We start from the raw sequence: 17591 nt of genomic DNA on the forward strand, positions 1-17591 counted from the left end.
AGGTTGGTGGCAATGTTCACCGTGTGACTTCGTGTCACATCCATGGCAGCATCATCTGTACCGAACCTCACAGTTTTTTCTCCAAGAGGGGGTAAAAGGTCTGAATTGTGATCTGACTGCAGGTTTAGGTTGGTGGCAATGTTCACCGTGTGACTTCGTGTCACCTCCATGGCAGCATCATGTATACTGAACCTCACTGTCTTTTCTCCATTAGCAGGTAAGAGGCCTGTGTCTTGGTGAGACTGCAGTTCTAAATCACTGACAATGTTCACTGTGAGACTTTGTGTAACTTCCATAAGGGCATCATTAACAGGAACCACTGTCTTCTCTTTGCAGTCATTGTCCACATCAAGCTTAACCTGAGAAAGACAGTATAGCAGAGCACATGTGTTCATGAAGATATGTTTCCACACAGACCAGAGGCCTCACTATTTGATTGACTTTTTATGACATCTCAGGTTTGTAGTAAAATTAAAATGTCTTACTGAAACCATATAAACTTGATAAAAATAAAACAAATGCCTTTAATGTAAAGCAAATATTGACCAAAATGACCCTGTCTCTTTAAATTTATTTGATCCTTTGTTAAAACAAAGGCATTATTTGGTGCAGCTACCTGAATAAAACTAACCACAAAAAGATCAAGACATGTTTATGCTCACCTGCTGTCTTTGCACCTTTGTGTTTCCAGAAGTCTTCAGGAAGTTTTCTTTACCTTAAGGTGGAAATGGTAAAACTGAGTGAGAAACAGCTACCTGACCATAACGTCAATATATAATAATTATTAAAACTTAACTGAGGCACTCTGTACATTTTCTATGTAAAAAAAACAAAACAGCCCAATAACTTTGCCGTTTTCATACCTTTACAGCTTGATAATCCAGTTGCTTTACTGTTCTGCCAGTCAGCTTTTCTGACATTACCACTTTGGGCGTGTATGCTTTGCGTGGGAAAATGATCCTGAAGACGGGCATCTGTAGCTGTGCCTGCATCCCCTTCCAAAATGTAGCCAGTTTGAGCTTCAGTCATGTCCATGCTTATGTCTGCTTTGGGACATACTGCATTTCCATTAGAATTCATTTTAGTAATCATAGGATTAATGCTGGAGGAAGCTGTAAGGTTTTTTGACCCTGGATCCAAACTATGTGCTGACAAAGATGTGTTCCTAGGCAGATCACATATTTGACGGTCTTGTTTCTTCTCAGAATTTACTGAATTGGATGCTGAATTACTGGCAGTGTTGGTAGTGAGGCCATAATTCTTATCCATAATACCGTCATCTGGAGTGAATCTTAAAGTTTTCTCTTTAGCAGGTAAAAAGTCAAAATTTTGGTCAGACTGTACTTGCAACTGGTGGATATTTACAGTGTGACTTCGTGTCACATCCATACAGGCATCATCTGCAGAAAATCTCACTGTTTTCTCGCTGTAGTTGTTCTCAATGTCAGGTTTGTTCTATGGATGGGAAAGGAAATACTTTGAGTATACAGCAAAATATCAACCTTGATTTGGCAATATGTTCTATCTTCCAGACCAGCTAGAACAAGTATTGCGTTGAAAAATAAAAGGGGAAAATATTTAATCTCACCTGATTTTTTAGTGCCTTTGAAGATGAAGCTTCAATGCCTAAATGTGGAAATGGGTAATAAATAAATAGATTAGCTAAAGAAACCAGAACACTGCAAAACTAGTGAAATCATTAATTAATTGGTTGAAAATAAATAAATAAATAAAGGAGAATCTGTTTTGGAAAATAAATTTCAGGTAATTAAATACAAAAGCATTCACATGACCTGAAACGAAGATTTAAAGTTTCTGTCATTTCCTTTTTTTATTCTTAAGCTCTGGTAGAGTAACTTTATATGGATTACAGTTCAGTTTTGCTTTTCCCCCCTCTCTTACAATAGGTCTTGGTTCAGCAATTAAATTCATCTACTGTCTGAAATTGTGTTTAAGCTCCTCCTCACTTTAGATTACCCTTTTCCCCCCTCTCAGAAACAACAGGGTTCGAACAGCACCTTACCTTTATGGTTAGATGATTTGAGTGCTTCACTTATCCGCTGTCCTGAAGTACCATCTGCTTTCTTGAGACAGTGGGTGTACATGTCTTGTGGTGGAAAAAGAAACTGAAAAGGATCATCCTGCACACCTTCCAAAACGTGGCCAGTTTGAGCTTCTGTCATATCCATGCTTAGTTCAGGACAGATGATAACGGCTTTAAAAGGCTCTCTAACATTTTGAGTGGTATTTAGTGGCAAGTTTTCTTTATCAATATCTGCTGATTTTTCCTCTGGAACCAAGGGACCACAGGCGATGTTTACTGTGTGACACCCAGTCATGTCCATAAACTCGTCATCTGCAGCAAACACTACTGTCTTCTCTCTGCATTCGTTTTTCGCATCAGAGCTCACCTGAAGAACAGAACACAAACAATTACTACATGCCAACCAAAACTTTACTTTGAAATAACAATTATTAGCATTCAAAGACAACATTTTAAATCTATACTATGTTACGAGCAACTAAAGACAAAACCTCCCATGCATGACTTGCTTATATGTTCTATTTCATCTAAAAGCAAAGTTTAAAAAAAAGAAATACCAAACTTACCTTATGTCTTTGATGAGGAGCAGGTACGAGAGGATTTATCAAGGACACTTTATCTGATAATTAAAAGTGAAATGAAATTAAGGCCATTTGAAATTCCATTCAATTAGCATTAAAACTGATGAAGCATAAAATTCATACAATGCATACAGGGATAATTTCCTTGCTCTAGTATTAGACTTTCATAAAGTTGTGAGCCTAGACGACAAGATATTTATGAAAAATGGTCTACACTAAAGGAACCGTGGCAGAACACAAATTTGTCGTCTCTGCTTGGCATCCCATATTTTCTTCTTATCACTTATAAGCTGATGTATAAATGCTGGAGAGTTGTCCTTTAATTTGAGTGACAGACATAAATGTGATACCTTTTGGGTTGGTTAATCCTGATGCTTTACTGCTCTGCTGCCGTTTCATCTGTGAGTGGGTGTACATGTCTTGAGTAGGAAAAAGACACTGGAAAGGATTATCGTCATCATCACAGACTCCCAGGATGCGACCTGTCTGGGCTTCAGTCATATCCATGCTCACATCATCTTCTAGACAGAGTGCACTCCTGTAGGAGGATTCTCCAGTTTTCCTGGTGTTATGTGGTGTCTTCTCCATCACAGCAGAAACGGACACTGGAACTTGATTTTCTTTATCCAAATTAGGCCTTTGTGTTTTAATCTGGACCAGGGAGCCTTTTGTTTCTTCAGAGGATGCTTCAGCAGGAAGAGTCATCATTATGTTTACAGCATTAGTGCTCTGGCCACTTGGTTTAGACAGACTTGCAAGGAAGTTTTCAAATCCAGGATCCAAACATGACAATGATGTGCTTACATCGACATTTCTGCCTGTGGATAGTGGTGGGACTGTGGCTTTATCATTTATCAAGCGATTTTCTCCAAGAACTGGGAAAATGTCATACTTGTCAAGGGGTATATCTTCAGGTATGTCTGCAGCAATATTTATAGTGTGGCTTTGGGTCATGTCCATGGCTGCATCTTCTGTGGAAAACATCATTGTTTTTTCCCCAAAGTCATCTCCAGTGGCCTAATAAAGGTAAACAACCTTTGGTCAGTTAATGGGAACAACAAATATTAAGTTAAAATACTTCTGCTATTATTAAGCATTATAATAATGTAATAAATGCAAATATCGACTTCAAATTTACCTTATCCTTTTGTTGGGAAACATGTAGAGGAGCATTCAAAAGAGTTTCCATACCTACATTTGGAGACCTGAATTTAGTAACAGCAATCTCTATAACTATCTAACAGATAATGTGGACAGTACATTGAAAACAATGATCCTACCAATTATTTCACTCCCATCTTCAGTGACTCCCTCTTGCACCCTTGTACAAAAAAATCCAAAGCATTTATGTGAGAGATTTATTTGACTCTTTGTGATAAGACTTGAAATTCACATGACAGGCTCGACCTTAATAGCTCATTTCACCTTACCTATTTTGTGTGGTTGTTGCTCCTGCTGTAGAATAACATACAATATAATTATAAAAATTACAAAAAGTTTTAAAAATTACATTCTTATACATAATACTACATTACATACTTGCTGTTATTATTTCTTGCAAAGGGCTTCGGACAGGGGAGGCATTTTTGACATCCCTATAAAGAGAGAAGCGCTGATTAGGTCAACTTGTGGTTAGGTACTTTTTGTAAAAGGAGCATTTCTTCGTGTCTCACTTAGAAAACAGAAGGACGTCATTAGCAGGGGCAAAACTGACTCGTCTTGAATTCCTCTTTTCCACTGGTTTGACACGTTCCACCTAAGAGGAAAAAGGCTAAATTATATCACCACTTTTTAATTTTTAAACCTTAAGGGTGTCTACTGCCACAGGCAGTTGGAAATCTTATATCAGACTCTCTGTTTACCACATTTTCTTGCTGATCTTGGTCAGGGAACCTGGCTGAATTCCGTGGTGCTTTTAAAATCTGAAAATTACAAGGTGCAAACAGCTTAGTTCATTTGTACAGAAATAAATAAAATCACACCTCTGATTAAGATACTTACCGAGGAAAGGCGGCGCCTTGAAAATCCACTGCCTTCACTGTAACACAAAGCATGAACAATAAAACTATTACATAAATATCACAATACATTTGTTAACATAAGGTGTAAAGTAGGAATGCCTCGATATCAATGTCCTTTTTATTTAATACAGTAATTTCGCACTCACTTATTTTTTGGAGGATCCAGAGGCTCCATCATCAACTGTACGAATATAAAATAATGCTTTATATAGAAATCATTGTTTCTGCAGTGTCTTCCTGAAACCCAAAATGTTGCTTAAGAAGCATTTTTAATTTGTCCTGGGTATTTGGGATTAGCAGACCTGATAAGTGTAAAAATGAAGCATTATCTTTGGACACAAAAACAATTGTTTCTAAAGTAGTGGCAATGGTTTTATTTGACAATAATTACAATAAATTCACCACTGTTTAACAAAGTTTAAAAGACTTTATTAAGCAGAATGAAATGCTGGGGTAAGACCTTATGAGCTGTACATGAACAAATGCCAACAAACAGTTATTGCTGCTAAGGTGGTTCTGCAAGCTCCTGAATCTCGGTGTGTAGTTGCACAGAGTCCTGTGCAAACTTTCTTTTTCACATGACCGTAAGTTACAACCTTGATTTTAAAAAAATTAGAAAACTTAAAGTTACTACGCCACACCTGTCAGGTGTGCAAAAGTAACGCCACTGTTCTCCAGCAGCCATGAAATGGGAAACCACCACTACACTGTCATTCAATTTACCAAGACCTTATGAACAAATGCAGCTCGATAAATACTGCTAACGTAACTTATTTGAAATAATAAACAAAGCTAGGCAGCGTTCTGCATTTCCCCTTGTAAAAATCATATTTTAAATAGACAAACCGATAACCACTAACTCTGACGTTACTATTAGCTTCCCATTCACGTAATCAAACAAGAAAACAACTGAACACCAAAGAAGCATTAGGGCGCTTACCTTGCTATTGTTGATTGTGATGTTGCGGCGTTCTAAGACAAATACGTTTTTTATTATTACTTCTTAACTAACTTGAAACCATTTTCAAGTCGTTTATCTTCAACCACATTGCATACGATACGTAACAATTTTGAAGCTAATGCGAACAAGTCTCGATGCTAACGTCTTGAGTTTTGAATTTAGCCGCCTTCACGCGTGCGCACTGAGGTCCGTCTGTAGCTTAATTTTTATTTAGATAACTGGAGTGTAGTTAACAACAGCCTGTCAATTAAAATGTTAAAACTGATAACTCAGTTTAATTTAAAAAAAAATCTTTTGAGGAACACAATTACTGAAAATGTATTTTATTTACACAGGAAATAACGTTAAAACCGGAAATAGTCGCAGAGGGCGGGACGTTTTTAAAAATTGTCAACTGGTATTTGTCTGTTGAGAATTCAGCTTGCATACTTAGTGTCCTTAAAGGTAAGCATTGATATTGTGCTAATTACCTAGATCACATTCAGTAAGCGACTATTATTTAAGTACTGCTTTTTTGATTTGTTGAGTATTGAAGAAACTACGACCGATATCTATTTTTCCATAGAGGTCGGTCGTTTTAACAGAGTTTTATGTGTCAAGCTCCCCTAGAGGGATCTCAGTGAGGCTGCGGTGAAGAAATAAATAAACTTAAATAAAACGCATCGATTTTTGAATTATCTGGTCAGTTTGTCAGACTTCTGATTTAAGTAGTTTAACATGACTGATATCCAGATAGTTTAGAGTTTTATGTAGTATTTGCTGTCTCCATCAGGGATTGGGGAACTCCAGGCCTCAAGGACCGGTGTCCTGCAGGTTTTGGATGTGTCCTTGATCCAATACATCTGATTCAAATAGCTAAATTACCTCCTCAATATGACTTGAAGTTTTCCAGAGGCCTGGTAATGAAGTAATCATTTGATTCAGTTTGGTACGGAAGCTGCTCTGCCAGCAGCCGTAAATCACTATAGAGGGTGGTGAAGGCAGCAGAGCAGATCACTGGCATGAGGCTTCCTACCATTCAGGACATTTATCTCCAGCGATGCCTCCGTAAAGCACACAGCATCATCAAGGACCACAGCCACCCAGCACATCACCTGTTCTCCTTGTTACCATCTGGCAGACGTTACAGGAGCCTGTCTGCTCGGACTACAAGACTTAAAAACAGTTTTTACCACCAAGCCATACGACACCTCAACCACAACACTTAAACACACACAACACAGCACTCAGAAGCTACCCTGCAGCTTCACAAGTACTCTGTTAATCTGCACTGGTCACTCCACTTTATTGTTATTGATATTTATATTTAAAAGTGCAACACTGTAATTTTCTGCTGCTCATTCCTCCCGTCATATTTCTTTTCAAGATTTTCTTATTTAATCACTAGTGTACATATATTTATAGATACATATATATTTAGTCATCTTTTCTCTTTTACCATGTCTCTCTAATATTTTGCTCCTTACTATTTTTCTATTTTATTTTATTTTATTTTATTATATTTTCTCCCACTGTATCATGCTGCTGAGTGACTGCTGCTCATAAAACACATTTCATTGCAATGTTGATCCTGTGCTAACTTGCATATGACAAATAAAACTGAAACTGATTCAGGTGTGTTGACCCAGGGTGATATCAAAAACCTGCAGGACACTGGTCCTTGAGACCTGGAGTTCCCCACTCCTGGTCTACATTCATTGAAAGTTTATTGTTACATACCTCAGTCGCAAGATTTTAGAGTAGCCTGAATGCGAAACAAACCCAACAACAACCTCTTACAGCAGTTAATTTTATTTTACTGTTATACAACATCTTAGTGAAAAAAAGAAATGAAAACACCCAGGATACAAATACGGTCTTACTGTCTTGTGTTGTTTTTCCCATGCAGGTGCCTTTTATTATTGCTGACATTATACTTTTTAGGAACAGTCATGTCTTCAAAAATTCCAAGAGGTGAGGTGAATTTGAACTTTTCTAGTTATTTCAATGGATTACTTTAATTTTGTTAACAACTGTCATTCTTCCAGGTATACACCCATCTACAGAAACAAAGAAAAACAGTCATAAACAAGAATCCAAAGACACAGCAACTGCACCCACAACAAGCACTGCTGCCCAGAGACCAGATGGTGTCCTTAAACCACATAAAGAAAATGCACCAAGGTAACAAATTATGACCCGTGTGAATGGTCACAGTTGTATGAGAACAATATAGGTTACCAAGTGCATGCATCTCAATGTTTCCCTAGGGATGTTAGGAGTCAACTGTGGTAACAAAACTGTGCCTGATAATTTCCTGGCTTACCTATTCAGCATCATGTAGTGTAAAGACTATCAAACGTTTGCTAGTAAGCCTAAATGTGTATATTCTCTTAGTACATGCCAGACTTTAGATCTGCTGAATTCTAATTTTGTTTCACTTTTTTGTCTTTTAGGAAAAATGTTGCTCCTAAAGTTCAGAAGGCGTGAGTCTTTCATAATCATTAACATGGGTATTGTTTAAGCCTGTTGGTTTTTGCTTTTTTTCCCTAACAACTTTGATGCACATTTTCATAGAGTCTTCACTAGATATGGACAACAAGCAGAGCTCAAAGAGCAAAATCAATGTTTGATTGCTGCCAATGAGGAGCTGGCGAAAAACCTCACAGACACACAGGTATAGAAAGTAATCACTACCACACATGACTGCCCACTGATGTTTGTGGGCTTTTGGTTTATGCACAGCTCTCTTAAGGTTCCACCATACCATTCAAATCAGGTTGAAGTTGAACTTTTGACTGCTTTGAACAATCTTTTCTTTTTTAGCCATTCTGTTGTAGATGCTGTAGATACTGCTATGCTTTGGATTGTTGTCCTGTTGTATGAACCAGTTTATGCTTCTTTTTTTTCTTTTCTTCAAAATTGTGCTGTCATGAGCTTTATCGTTTAAAATATGATTATTTCAGGCCTACAGAATCTAAGGTGTAGCCCTTGTTTTGATTAGGTTTTGTTTTTGGCACTTAACTGAGCACTAAAACTGGTGCTCGGTTAAGTGCATTTATTAGCAGCACCTGGCTGCTACTTACTCTCTTAATTCCTATTCTTTTCTTTATGCATCTGTCCTCTTTAACATTATCTGGTACAAGTTTATAGGAGAAAATGCAAAAGGGCTACTTCATGGATGGATCTGACACAAAAGACACCAAAAACCCAAGCGGAATAAATGCCATGTTTGGTATCAGCCACAGCTGAACAGCCCTTCTGTGTTATCTTTTTACCATATTCTATTTAATTCTGAATTCATTTTCCTATTACAGCAAAGAGTAGCTAAGCTGGAGCTGCAGTACTGTGACCTTCAAAAAGAGAATGCAGAGGTTCAGAAAAACCTGAAAGACTGCCATGCTCTTCTGATTACTGCCAAAATAGACCCAGGTAGAAAAAATACAAAAATATATTTATCAGTTTCAGTTTCTTCAGTGGTTTCTGTAAGAGACTTAACAGAAATACATCTTTCATTCTTAGTATTGGGCGAAAGAGTTGGAGACACTGCACGGCAGAGTGAAAGTCAGAGGAAAGAGGTTATGGTATGTTTATTTGATTTCACTTTACATTATGATATGTTTACACTTGGGTTTTATTCGTTAAACATTTAAGCAAACTTTAAATCATATTCACGCAAATAACCGCAAGCTGGAATATAAAGGAAAACCAGAAGCATGCACTTATTAGTTTGTTTCATGCAAAAATAAATGTGCAAATAAAGAACAAATATTATAAATGCACCCAATATACATGTATTGTAGACACCCACAGGATTTATATAATCATTTACAGAAACACCAGGTTAAAATATTTACTCCTTGTATTTCAGAGCATCTCTGCAGACCTGCTGAATGAAATAAAGACCTTTGGTGATATTGCATCACAACAACGTGCTCGACTAGAGGTGAGTAAAACTCTGCTCAGTGAAAGTAACAGGCCACTAAAAGTTACGTTTTATTTATTATTTTTACTTATTTTTACAACCTTTAGGAAATCCAGGAAACGATGAGAGGCCTCAAGGAAGCACGAGAACAAATGGTTCAAGAAAGGGAGAACTTTTCCTCTGAAGCAGCTGAACTGGAAAGAGCTCTCAAAGAAGCGGAAGCTCTTCTACTCTGAACGTTTTCATTGATTTCTTAATTTAAATTGTGTCCATTTAAAGAGTAAACGTTGTGTATATATATTTGCAGATATGTATTTCTATGGCAGTGTGAGTGAAACTGAATAAAGAACCATTTCCACACGTTCCACATTCCTTATTATGTCAGTGTACAAAATTTAATGTCACCCAATTTGTGTTTTTGTTTTGTTTTTTAAGAGGGACTGGCACTTGTATAGAGGCTTTTTTTTTTTCACTTTTGGTTGTACAAAGTGCCTCACAGTGTGTCTCTTATTCACCCGTTCACACATCAGGAGCAGCAGTTCAAGGCACTCACCTGCTACCAAGTGCAACCTGAGGTACATCCTTTGCCAGGAGATATGGCCAGTTAGTAGTCATGGCTATTATAGTCTTTAGTACTTGACTAGAGCTATAAAACTATTAACAGTTTAAAATGGCTAAAAGAAGGACAAAGGTTTATTATATTCTGTTGATTTTTCTCAAACTATCAAAGTTCATTGCTTCCAAGACAAATTAAGACCTTTAACAGTAAAGCCATTTTCTAACATGTATTTACAATATCAACAAGCCTAACTGGGACTCTGTGTGTTATTAACTATTAGAGTGTTTTACAGCAGTTTACACTTAACGGTACGGGTCTTCAGTCTCAGTGTGTCTGTTTCTTCAGCTCAGCCAGTTCGAGTAGGGGTTTGTAAAGCTGCTTAGACTGGTTTTATCAGTGATGTTACTGACGCTGCTTGACTTCTCATCAGAGGCTGGAGGTAACATGCGGGAGGTTTTGTAGTAGTAGACGAACAGGAAAAAACCTGGCAAGCAGAGAGACATGGTCAGTAGTGTATAGAGAAAAGGCACTTTGCATGAAGAACATGAAATATTTTTGTTCTTTCAAATAAATATGCACAGTTTTTAATATTAAAAACTGAATTTAATCAATAAAAACATCAAGTGTTATCCTGTGAGTGTTATTATGCAACACGGTTGACTTAGAATGATTGAAAGGTGCTTGCTGGTTGTCAGTACCTTGGAAAGAATTGAGGATGGTGAAAAGGTAGAGCGCGGGGACCTGGAAGACACCATAGGCAAAGAAAGCAAAGCCCCATGTAATGCCCAGCATGAAACACAGGCCCATGACACTTAAGATGTTTATGCTACTTTGCTCCCCTTTTGCTTTGGCTCCTTTGACATTCCTGAGACAACAGAGCCAGGACATCATGATGATGAAGGTGGTAAAAGTGAAGAGGAAGACCAAAGCATAGTAGCCTATGTTGATGATTAAGTGGACACTGTTGTCTGTTATCCAACACCTTAGAAGGAAAAGACAAGTCAGCTTTTCTGAATTTTAATATGAAATGTAATGGAATAGTAATGGTACGTAATAGTATAGCAGGCTCACATCATCACTCTATCTGCAGCGTTTCCAGTGTTTTGGTAGCTGATGACTTGTTCACCATATTTCCCAATGCAGAGCAGGACAATCCCAATAACTGAAGGCAGTACTGGAAAAATAAATGGGAAAAAAAATCAGATGAAACGGCAAGAAGGAAAGAGTGAAACTTTCAAGAAGTCTATAGATGTTAAATTTTTAATTATAACATAAACTTACTCCAGCTGGTAATGGCGATTTTCAGTATGTAGCGATGGATTGCGATTTTCCCTCCTGTATACAGGCTCAGACACAGGTGGAAGGCCTGCGCAGCAAACCAGGTGAAAGTGGCCAGCATAAAATAGTGCATTAGAGCCGCCATGATCTTACAGCCCACACTGTTGTTCAGGTTCGCCACATAGTTATTGACCAGGAAAGTGAGGTTAAGCAGGAACAAGGCACACACAAGGTTGATGAGGATCTTTGTGGCATTAGTGGCCTTGATCCGCCTGTATGGGGAGATGATTAACAGAGAGGAAACAAAGCGTGAAATAATAATGCCCTCTGGGTCTAAATAATTAGCAATCAAGGTATTTGTTAATTTTGGTAATTATTTCATTTTTAATTAATATAAATTGGGAAAAACTGACAAATTCAATATTCTCACATGTGGAGATTCGCTGAATTTAACAGTTTGTAAAAGACTAAAGCCTGCTTAGTCTTTTACAAACTGTTAAATTCAGTCAAAGAAATGTGAAGGGCAAGTTGCTTCTGAGAGAAACTTGGTTTTGAATATCAGCAACCACAAAAGGTCAAATTTCCATATTGCAAATACAGTAAAATAAACATGGTTATAGACAGTAAAAGTAGGAGAGATGTTACATACAAATAACTGTTTTAAAGGGAAATTATGATAAAAGTGATATAGCCTCAAACAAAAAGTATAGACGATCATTTCAAGTTACAGTTGAACTTCCCTTTTTAAGCCATTTATTTTAATACAAAGTCCCAACTTTTCAGAAGCTCAAATTTTAGATTGAAAATTGACTGACAATCAGTTTCACTGCCCAATAAGACCCGTTCCCTTGTTATTTCATGACAAGTAAAGCACACATAATACCTGAAGTTGATTCAAACCCTTGGACTTTATAGCTTTTAAATGTTAACATTTTGTATAGGAGGGCCAAAGAGATGTTAGAATAAGAGAGACGTGCCATTTTTTAGCTGAAAAAACACAATAGACCTATGTGGGAGATAGCAAAAAAAGTTAGGAGTTTGCAAATCTAAAATCTGGTGCTTTCTTAAATAGATGCAATACTCTGCCCAGCTCAGGAACATCAAAAGACCGCAGAGAAACACTTCACAAAATCTAACCAAGTAAAGACCACTCTTGAGAAGGTGCGTGGATCACTGTCAAGACCTACAATCCAGAGACATCTTCATGAATGGAAATGGAGACAAGAATCTACACAGCACAACAAGATGCAAACCACTGGTTACATTCAAGAACAAGAAGGCCTGGTCAGCTTTTCCAGAAAGATCCCCAAGAACCTGGTGTGGTGGGATGTGGTTAGCTGCACGAGCAGGGTTCAGGGGACAGTGCCAGGGGAGATTGGCCAACACAGCTGATTTTTATCATCTGTTCAACCTCTTGCAGTAGCTGCTGGGGCCTGGGGAGAAGCAACATGGACTGAGAACGGACTGCGGAGCAGAGCTGGGCTGAGCAGCAGAGAGCTCCAGAGCAGAACTGAGCGATCAGCTCTGGACAGTATGTAAATAAACGTCACCTAAAAGTGCAACTGAGAACTCTGTGTATGCATGTGTGTTGCGCCATGGTCAGCTAAACAGTGTTATATCTGGAATTTACTGGGGGAAAAAAAATCTTCGGCCACACGAAACCAATATTAACTTGTATCAGAATGACGCAAAATGTCACATATTAGTCATGGTGGAGGGGATGCTATGCAACTGTATTACTAGTGTTTACTGATGATTTGACTGTCGATAGAGATAGCAGCATGCTCATATTCAAATTCAGTGTAACTGAATGCTCAGTAAAGATGACCATGTGGGATCACAGTTTGTAGCTGTGAATAAACTGTGAGGATGTCTGGGCTTGGCAAACCCGCACTACCCCCACATGGGCTCCACGTGTACCCACACAGGGCTAACGGCAAAAAACGCAGGTGGTGCCCGTGTAGGCTAGCCGATGTGTGTCATACATCTACAGAGATGCAGGTAACATGCACCTGCTTTTCTTTAAACAATGCTCATTCATAGAGGGTTGTGTGCTGAGGACTTAGAAATACCCCAGGAAAAATGGCAGGTAAGGAAAGTATTATATTTGCATAAGATGTACACTGATACATACTGCTGATATTTCCATTACATAACATCAGGCCCCTGTTGATGAATCTCATTTCCCTGTGGTAAACATTATGACACCTCATCACAGTGTTCCACTGTCCTGGAAAGCAGCCTTATTTACATGAAGCTTCATCACACCAGCTGCCAGAAAAGCACGTCTTTCTAAACAAGATTTTAAAAAAAATTCTGTACAGTGTTTGAGGCTATTGCATCAATAACAATTTTGCTCTATTTTATTCATAAAGATCCCAATCATGTTTTGTTTTTTTCAGGAATATATCACCTAGTTATAGTGAGAGCTGTGAATTAATCTGGTAAAGACTTAGTTGCTTACCCTTAAACAGCAAGACTTTGCTCTTATACCCCTTTGTGCAATAAACATTACATATTAAGGTCCAAATTATTTAAAACCTAAACAATATTTCTATTCACAATTAAGGATTTTGACCTCTGATGATGAATTTTACAGTTTCTCTTTACTGAGTCTCTCTCTTTACAGAGATTTTTAGAGTGATTTTATATCTTCTTCCTGGGATAAGTATTAGAGACCTATACAGCGCAGTACTTATTATATCAGCTAATTTTCAACAGATTTTCTCTGTAAAGCTTATTCTGTTCTTCTGTTGTCATCTGTATTAATGCACACTTTTTCTTTTCTGACTATTATATAGTTAAAATGCTTCAATATTGGAAAAAAAAGCCCAACTTACTACCTTGAAAGGAAGTGCATGAAGAGGACTATGGCGAGGAAGAACATGGAGAGTCCACAGCCAACTTGGGTGATGATTGTGAGGTTTTTAAAATCAGAATCTGAAATGGTTTCATTAAGAGGAGTCTGCAAAAAGCACAGCAAAGCACATCTCATATGAAAACAGTGCCTCGAACAGAAAGTACAGCCCCAGTAATAGTAGCTAATTAGATAAATGGGCAAAAAATTAAGTCCACAAACTGTGGAAAATGTCTGAATAATATTCCTCAACATAAAGTTGTGACCAATTTGATTATCGCCTAAAGAGTCAAATTCAAAATGAGCTCGTATTTCAAAACAGTTTAAAGATTTCTTATGTTTTCTGTGATACATTGTTAATAAAATGTGGTTTTACGAATGATTTATAAATCACGTCATTCTGGTTTTATTTACGGTTTACACAGCATCCCATTTTTTGGAAGTGGGGTTGTACATCATTACAGAAGAAGAAAAACATACCATCAAGATAGCAAAGAATGTCAAATGTGAACACTGACACGTAATGCCATGTTTAGTTATATTTGTCACACAGCCATCACTCGTCCAGTTTGGTTGACTTCCTAAGAGAAATAAAACAAGGAACACAATGACGGCCTAACCATCCATAAGTTCAGTTTGCTCAAGTATCAGAATTTAGCTGCTTGTGTCGTTTGTACTGCTGATGAGAAATGGTTTCAGACTGGTTTAAAATAAAACTTCAACTTCTGTTTCCTGATAAATAATTCCACACATTGAAAGCACCATAAAACTCACAGCAAAACTTTTAGCATGCATCTGTGAGGAAACACACTTTCAAAACCATATAAGTAATGTGATCAGTTTATGTCCATTTTCTGATTTTTACTTGATACCATGATACAGCTGAATCTTTAAATTGGCCATCAGATACGTGGCCTTTGCAGTGGAAACCATGACCCTGTTGTTGATTTTTACTTTGTTAGTTATTCATGCTATGATGTGGCACTCACCAGAAACTGGGTTTCTGTTTTCATTATCTCTCGCAGTGTTTTCCATGTTAAAACATTTGCATGAGCTTTTTTTTTTTTAAAGTTCACCACAGCATGTATTATTGTGAATGCAGGCTAAACTGGTCCGATACTGATTCCAGTAAAACCAAAGAAATGTTGAGTTTATTTAGTCATGACAAGTCATGGCAATGTGGTTAGTTTTGTGTTTTTATAACCATCTAACACCAAATCCAGTCTCAGAGAAGTTTGGAAAAAAGAAGACACAACCTCCAGTCTATTAAGTTGTGTTTCTGTACTTAAAGTGTTCTTCTTCTTCTTTCCCAACCTTATTTTGATGTCCCTAAACATGTTTTTTATTAGTTCGGTCTCATCCGGTACTGATTTTTGTTCATTGTCATTCAATTAATATTTTCCACATTTAAAAACTAAAGGTTGGAGTTGTTTCATATTTTTCCATACGATTAATTAATAATACATTGTTAATTAGCATTAAATGCTAACTTGATTAGCTTTAGGATATAAAAACTACTCGTTTAGGGATAGAAAAAAAATCATGCCCTTTTATTCTTGTTTATGCAAATATCTAGTCCCATGGCAGGCATCTAGTGCATTTAAGCATAGAGAGATGACCTGAAACCGAGCATGAGAATGTGGAAGAAAGGTCATTTAAGTGATTTTGAATGTGGCATTGTTGTTGATGTCACGTAGGCCGGTCAGAGTATATATGCAGAAGATCGGCTCTGACAATAAATTCACTTTACTCAAATGGACTCCATAGTCACCAAATCCCAGTCCCATAGGGCACCTTTGGGATGTGGTGAGATGAGATGTGAGATTCACATCATGGATGAACAGCCAAAAAATCTGTAGCAACTGTGTGACGCCAGTGCGAACCAAAATCTCAGGAGAATGTGTCGAGCGACTCGTGGAATCTATGCCATGAAGAAATAAGACTGCTCAAAGCCAGTATTATCAAGACAAAGCGTAACTAATGACATGGCTGATGAGTGTATGCTTCCTACTGAAATACGAGAGTTACAAAATTGTGTTGATTGTCCTGAAAATATGTGTCTACCAATACAAGCAAATACAGTGTTTTTCTGTACATATTTTGGACTTTTACAGAGAGTGGGCTCAGAATTCACTGGCGTCATCATTGAGCTGATCACTTAAGACTGTAACACTTCTCTCTTAAATAATGTAGAGAAGAAACTTTTTGCTCAGCTTTTCTCAGCAATACATAAATAATATGTAACACACAAAACTGTAAATGCCTTATGTCAATGTGCAAATGAAGCAGAGAAGCTACCTTGACCATTCCATGAATGACAAGACGGTATCCCTCTCTGCAAACAAATCAACAGAAAATTAATGAATTTATGCTCTTAAAATGGAAAACAAAATAGAGAAAAAGACCCAAAAGACCCAAACTTTTCACTTACATATGTCATATTCGTAAAAACAATGTTTATTTTGTCTGTGAGGTTGGCGATAGCAGCTCCCATTTCAATGGCTAAAACTTCATTCCCTAAAACAGTACTGTTCTTCTCATCCTGAAAAATCAACTTATGGTCAATCCATCACTGAACAGGAAATTTTACATTTGAATTAGCCTGTAGCCCCTTACCTTAGCCATATTAATAAATCGGAAAAAAGCTGCAAATGGGATACTGACGTTTTGAGCAATAGCTTTATCAAAAGCTTCTTTTGGCAGTGTAACGGCTCTTGAAAAATTTTTCAAAGTTTCTGTGTTGTCTATAATCTGCAGGAAAGAACACAGAAAGTGTCAGGCTCAGTGCATATTTACCTGGATCTTACTCAAAATACCACAAAAATCTGCAATGTGAAGCGGTAACTTGAACATACTGTAATAACTACATAATAATCTTAAATGTTGTTTTTAGTTGCTGTAACTGTTTCAATTGTACAAAAAAATCTATAATAAAAAGGAAGTCGTAGGATTACATGCAATTATGGGCAAAGGCCCCTTCCAGTTTGTAGGTGTCATGATTTCTAGGTAAATCTTAAATCGAAGCAATGACATTTTGGGAATCCGCTACTGCTGGGATTTTAGTGGAGGAAATGCTAGGACAGAACAATAGAACGTGTAAAAGTCAAAATAAATTTAATTCCACCTACATTTATGCTGTCATTTGGAGACTGATAAGCAAATAATACTTCTGCTACTTCGTCTTTATGTGTTTCTTTCACCAAAACTCCTTTGACTCCTTCTCCTACAGATATTTCAGCTGAAGATCCATTTATGTTGGCGGCAAAGTTGCTCATGTCATTCATTAGTTTACTGTAGACAGATGTGAGAACATTTCTATATTATACTATAAATGTAAGATGCTGTACGTAAAATCAGTTTTTAAAAAAACATGTTTTACAGTGGGG

At 37.3% G+C, this 17591-nt stretch overlaps 3 protein-coding genes across 3 annotated transcripts in view; 1 reads left to right on the plus strand and 2 right to left on the minus strand.

Annotated features, from left to right (window-relative positions):
* Positions 1–5894, minus strand: part of knl1 (kinetochore scaffold 1) — a 12543-nt gene extending 6649 nt beyond the window's left edge. The window contains exons 1-16 of the mRNA XM_013911917.1: positions 5587–5894; positions 4793–4827; positions 4627–4663; positions 4488–4547; positions 4299–4381; positions 4165–4220; positions 4056–4080; positions 3906–3946; positions 3764–3816; positions 2976–3642; positions 2611–2663; positions 2024–2411; positions 1589–1626; positions 864–1455; positions 663–715; positions 1–359 (exon numbers count right to left, since the gene is read on the minus strand). Of these exons, the coding sequence (XP_013767371.1) occupies positions 1–359; positions 663–715; positions 864–1455; positions 1589–1626; positions 2024–2411; positions 2611–2663; positions 2976–3642; positions 3764–3816; positions 3906–3946; positions 4056–4080; positions 4165–4220; positions 4299–4381; positions 4488–4547; positions 4627–4663; positions 4793–4824 (2537 nt within the window). The 5' untranslated portion in view covers positions 4825–4827; positions 5587–5894. The remainder of the gene's footprint in view (positions 360–662; positions 716–863; positions 1456–1588; positions 1627–2023; positions 2412–2610; positions 2664–2975; positions 3643–3763; positions 3817–3905; positions 3947–4055; positions 4081–4164; positions 4221–4298; positions 4382–4487; positions 4548–4626; positions 4664–4792; positions 4828–5586) is intronic.
* Positions 5895–5943: 49 nt separating this feature from the next.
* Positions 5944–9871, plus strand: knstrn (kinetochore localized astrin (SPAG5) binding protein). The gene is made up of 9 exons (XM_005737275.1): positions 5944–6051; positions 7496–7560; positions 7635–7770; positions 8043–8072; positions 8164–8263; positions 8904–9018; positions 9109–9170; positions 9458–9532; positions 9619–9871. The coding sequence occupies exons 2-9, from the start codon at positions 7539–7541 to the stop codon at positions 9745–9747; spliced, it is 669 nt and encodes a 222-aa protein (XP_005737332.1). The 5' UTR covers positions 5944–6051; positions 7496–7538; the 3' UTR covers positions 9748–9871.
* Positions 9872–9925: 54 nt separating this feature from the next.
* The window catches only part of LOC102194641 (adhesion G-protein coupled receptor G5-like), a 10388-nt gene continuing 2722 nt past the window's right edge, over positions 9926–17591 (minus strand). The window contains exons 9-18 of the mRNA XM_005737276.1: positions 17334–17496; positions 16822–16956; positions 16637–16747; positions 16504–16540; positions 14686–14786; positions 14192–14313; positions 11352–11620; positions 11142–11244; positions 10769–11052; positions 9926–10554 (exon numbers count right to left, since the gene is read on the minus strand). Coding sequence (XP_005737333.1) covers positions 10412–10554; positions 10769–11052; positions 11142–11244; positions 11352–11620; positions 14192–14313; positions 14686–14786; positions 16504–16540; positions 16637–16747; positions 16822–16956; positions 17334–17496 — 1468 coding nt within the window. The 3' untranslated portion in view covers positions 9926–10411. The remainder of the gene's footprint in view (positions 10555–10768; positions 11053–11141; positions 11245–11351; positions 11621–14191; positions 14314–14685; positions 14787–16503; positions 16541–16636; positions 16748–16821; positions 16957–17333; positions 17497–17591) is intronic.

The sequence above is a fragment of the Pundamilia nyererei genome, unplaced genomic scaffold, assembly GCF_000239375.1.
Source record: "Pundamilia nyererei isolate P.nyererei 1_Seehausen unplaced genomic scaffold, PunNye1.0 scaffold00074, whole genome shotgun sequence".
NCBI classification, from domain to species: Eukaryota; Metazoa; Chordata; class Actinopteri; order Cichliformes; family Cichlidae; genus Pundamilia; species Pundamilia nyererei.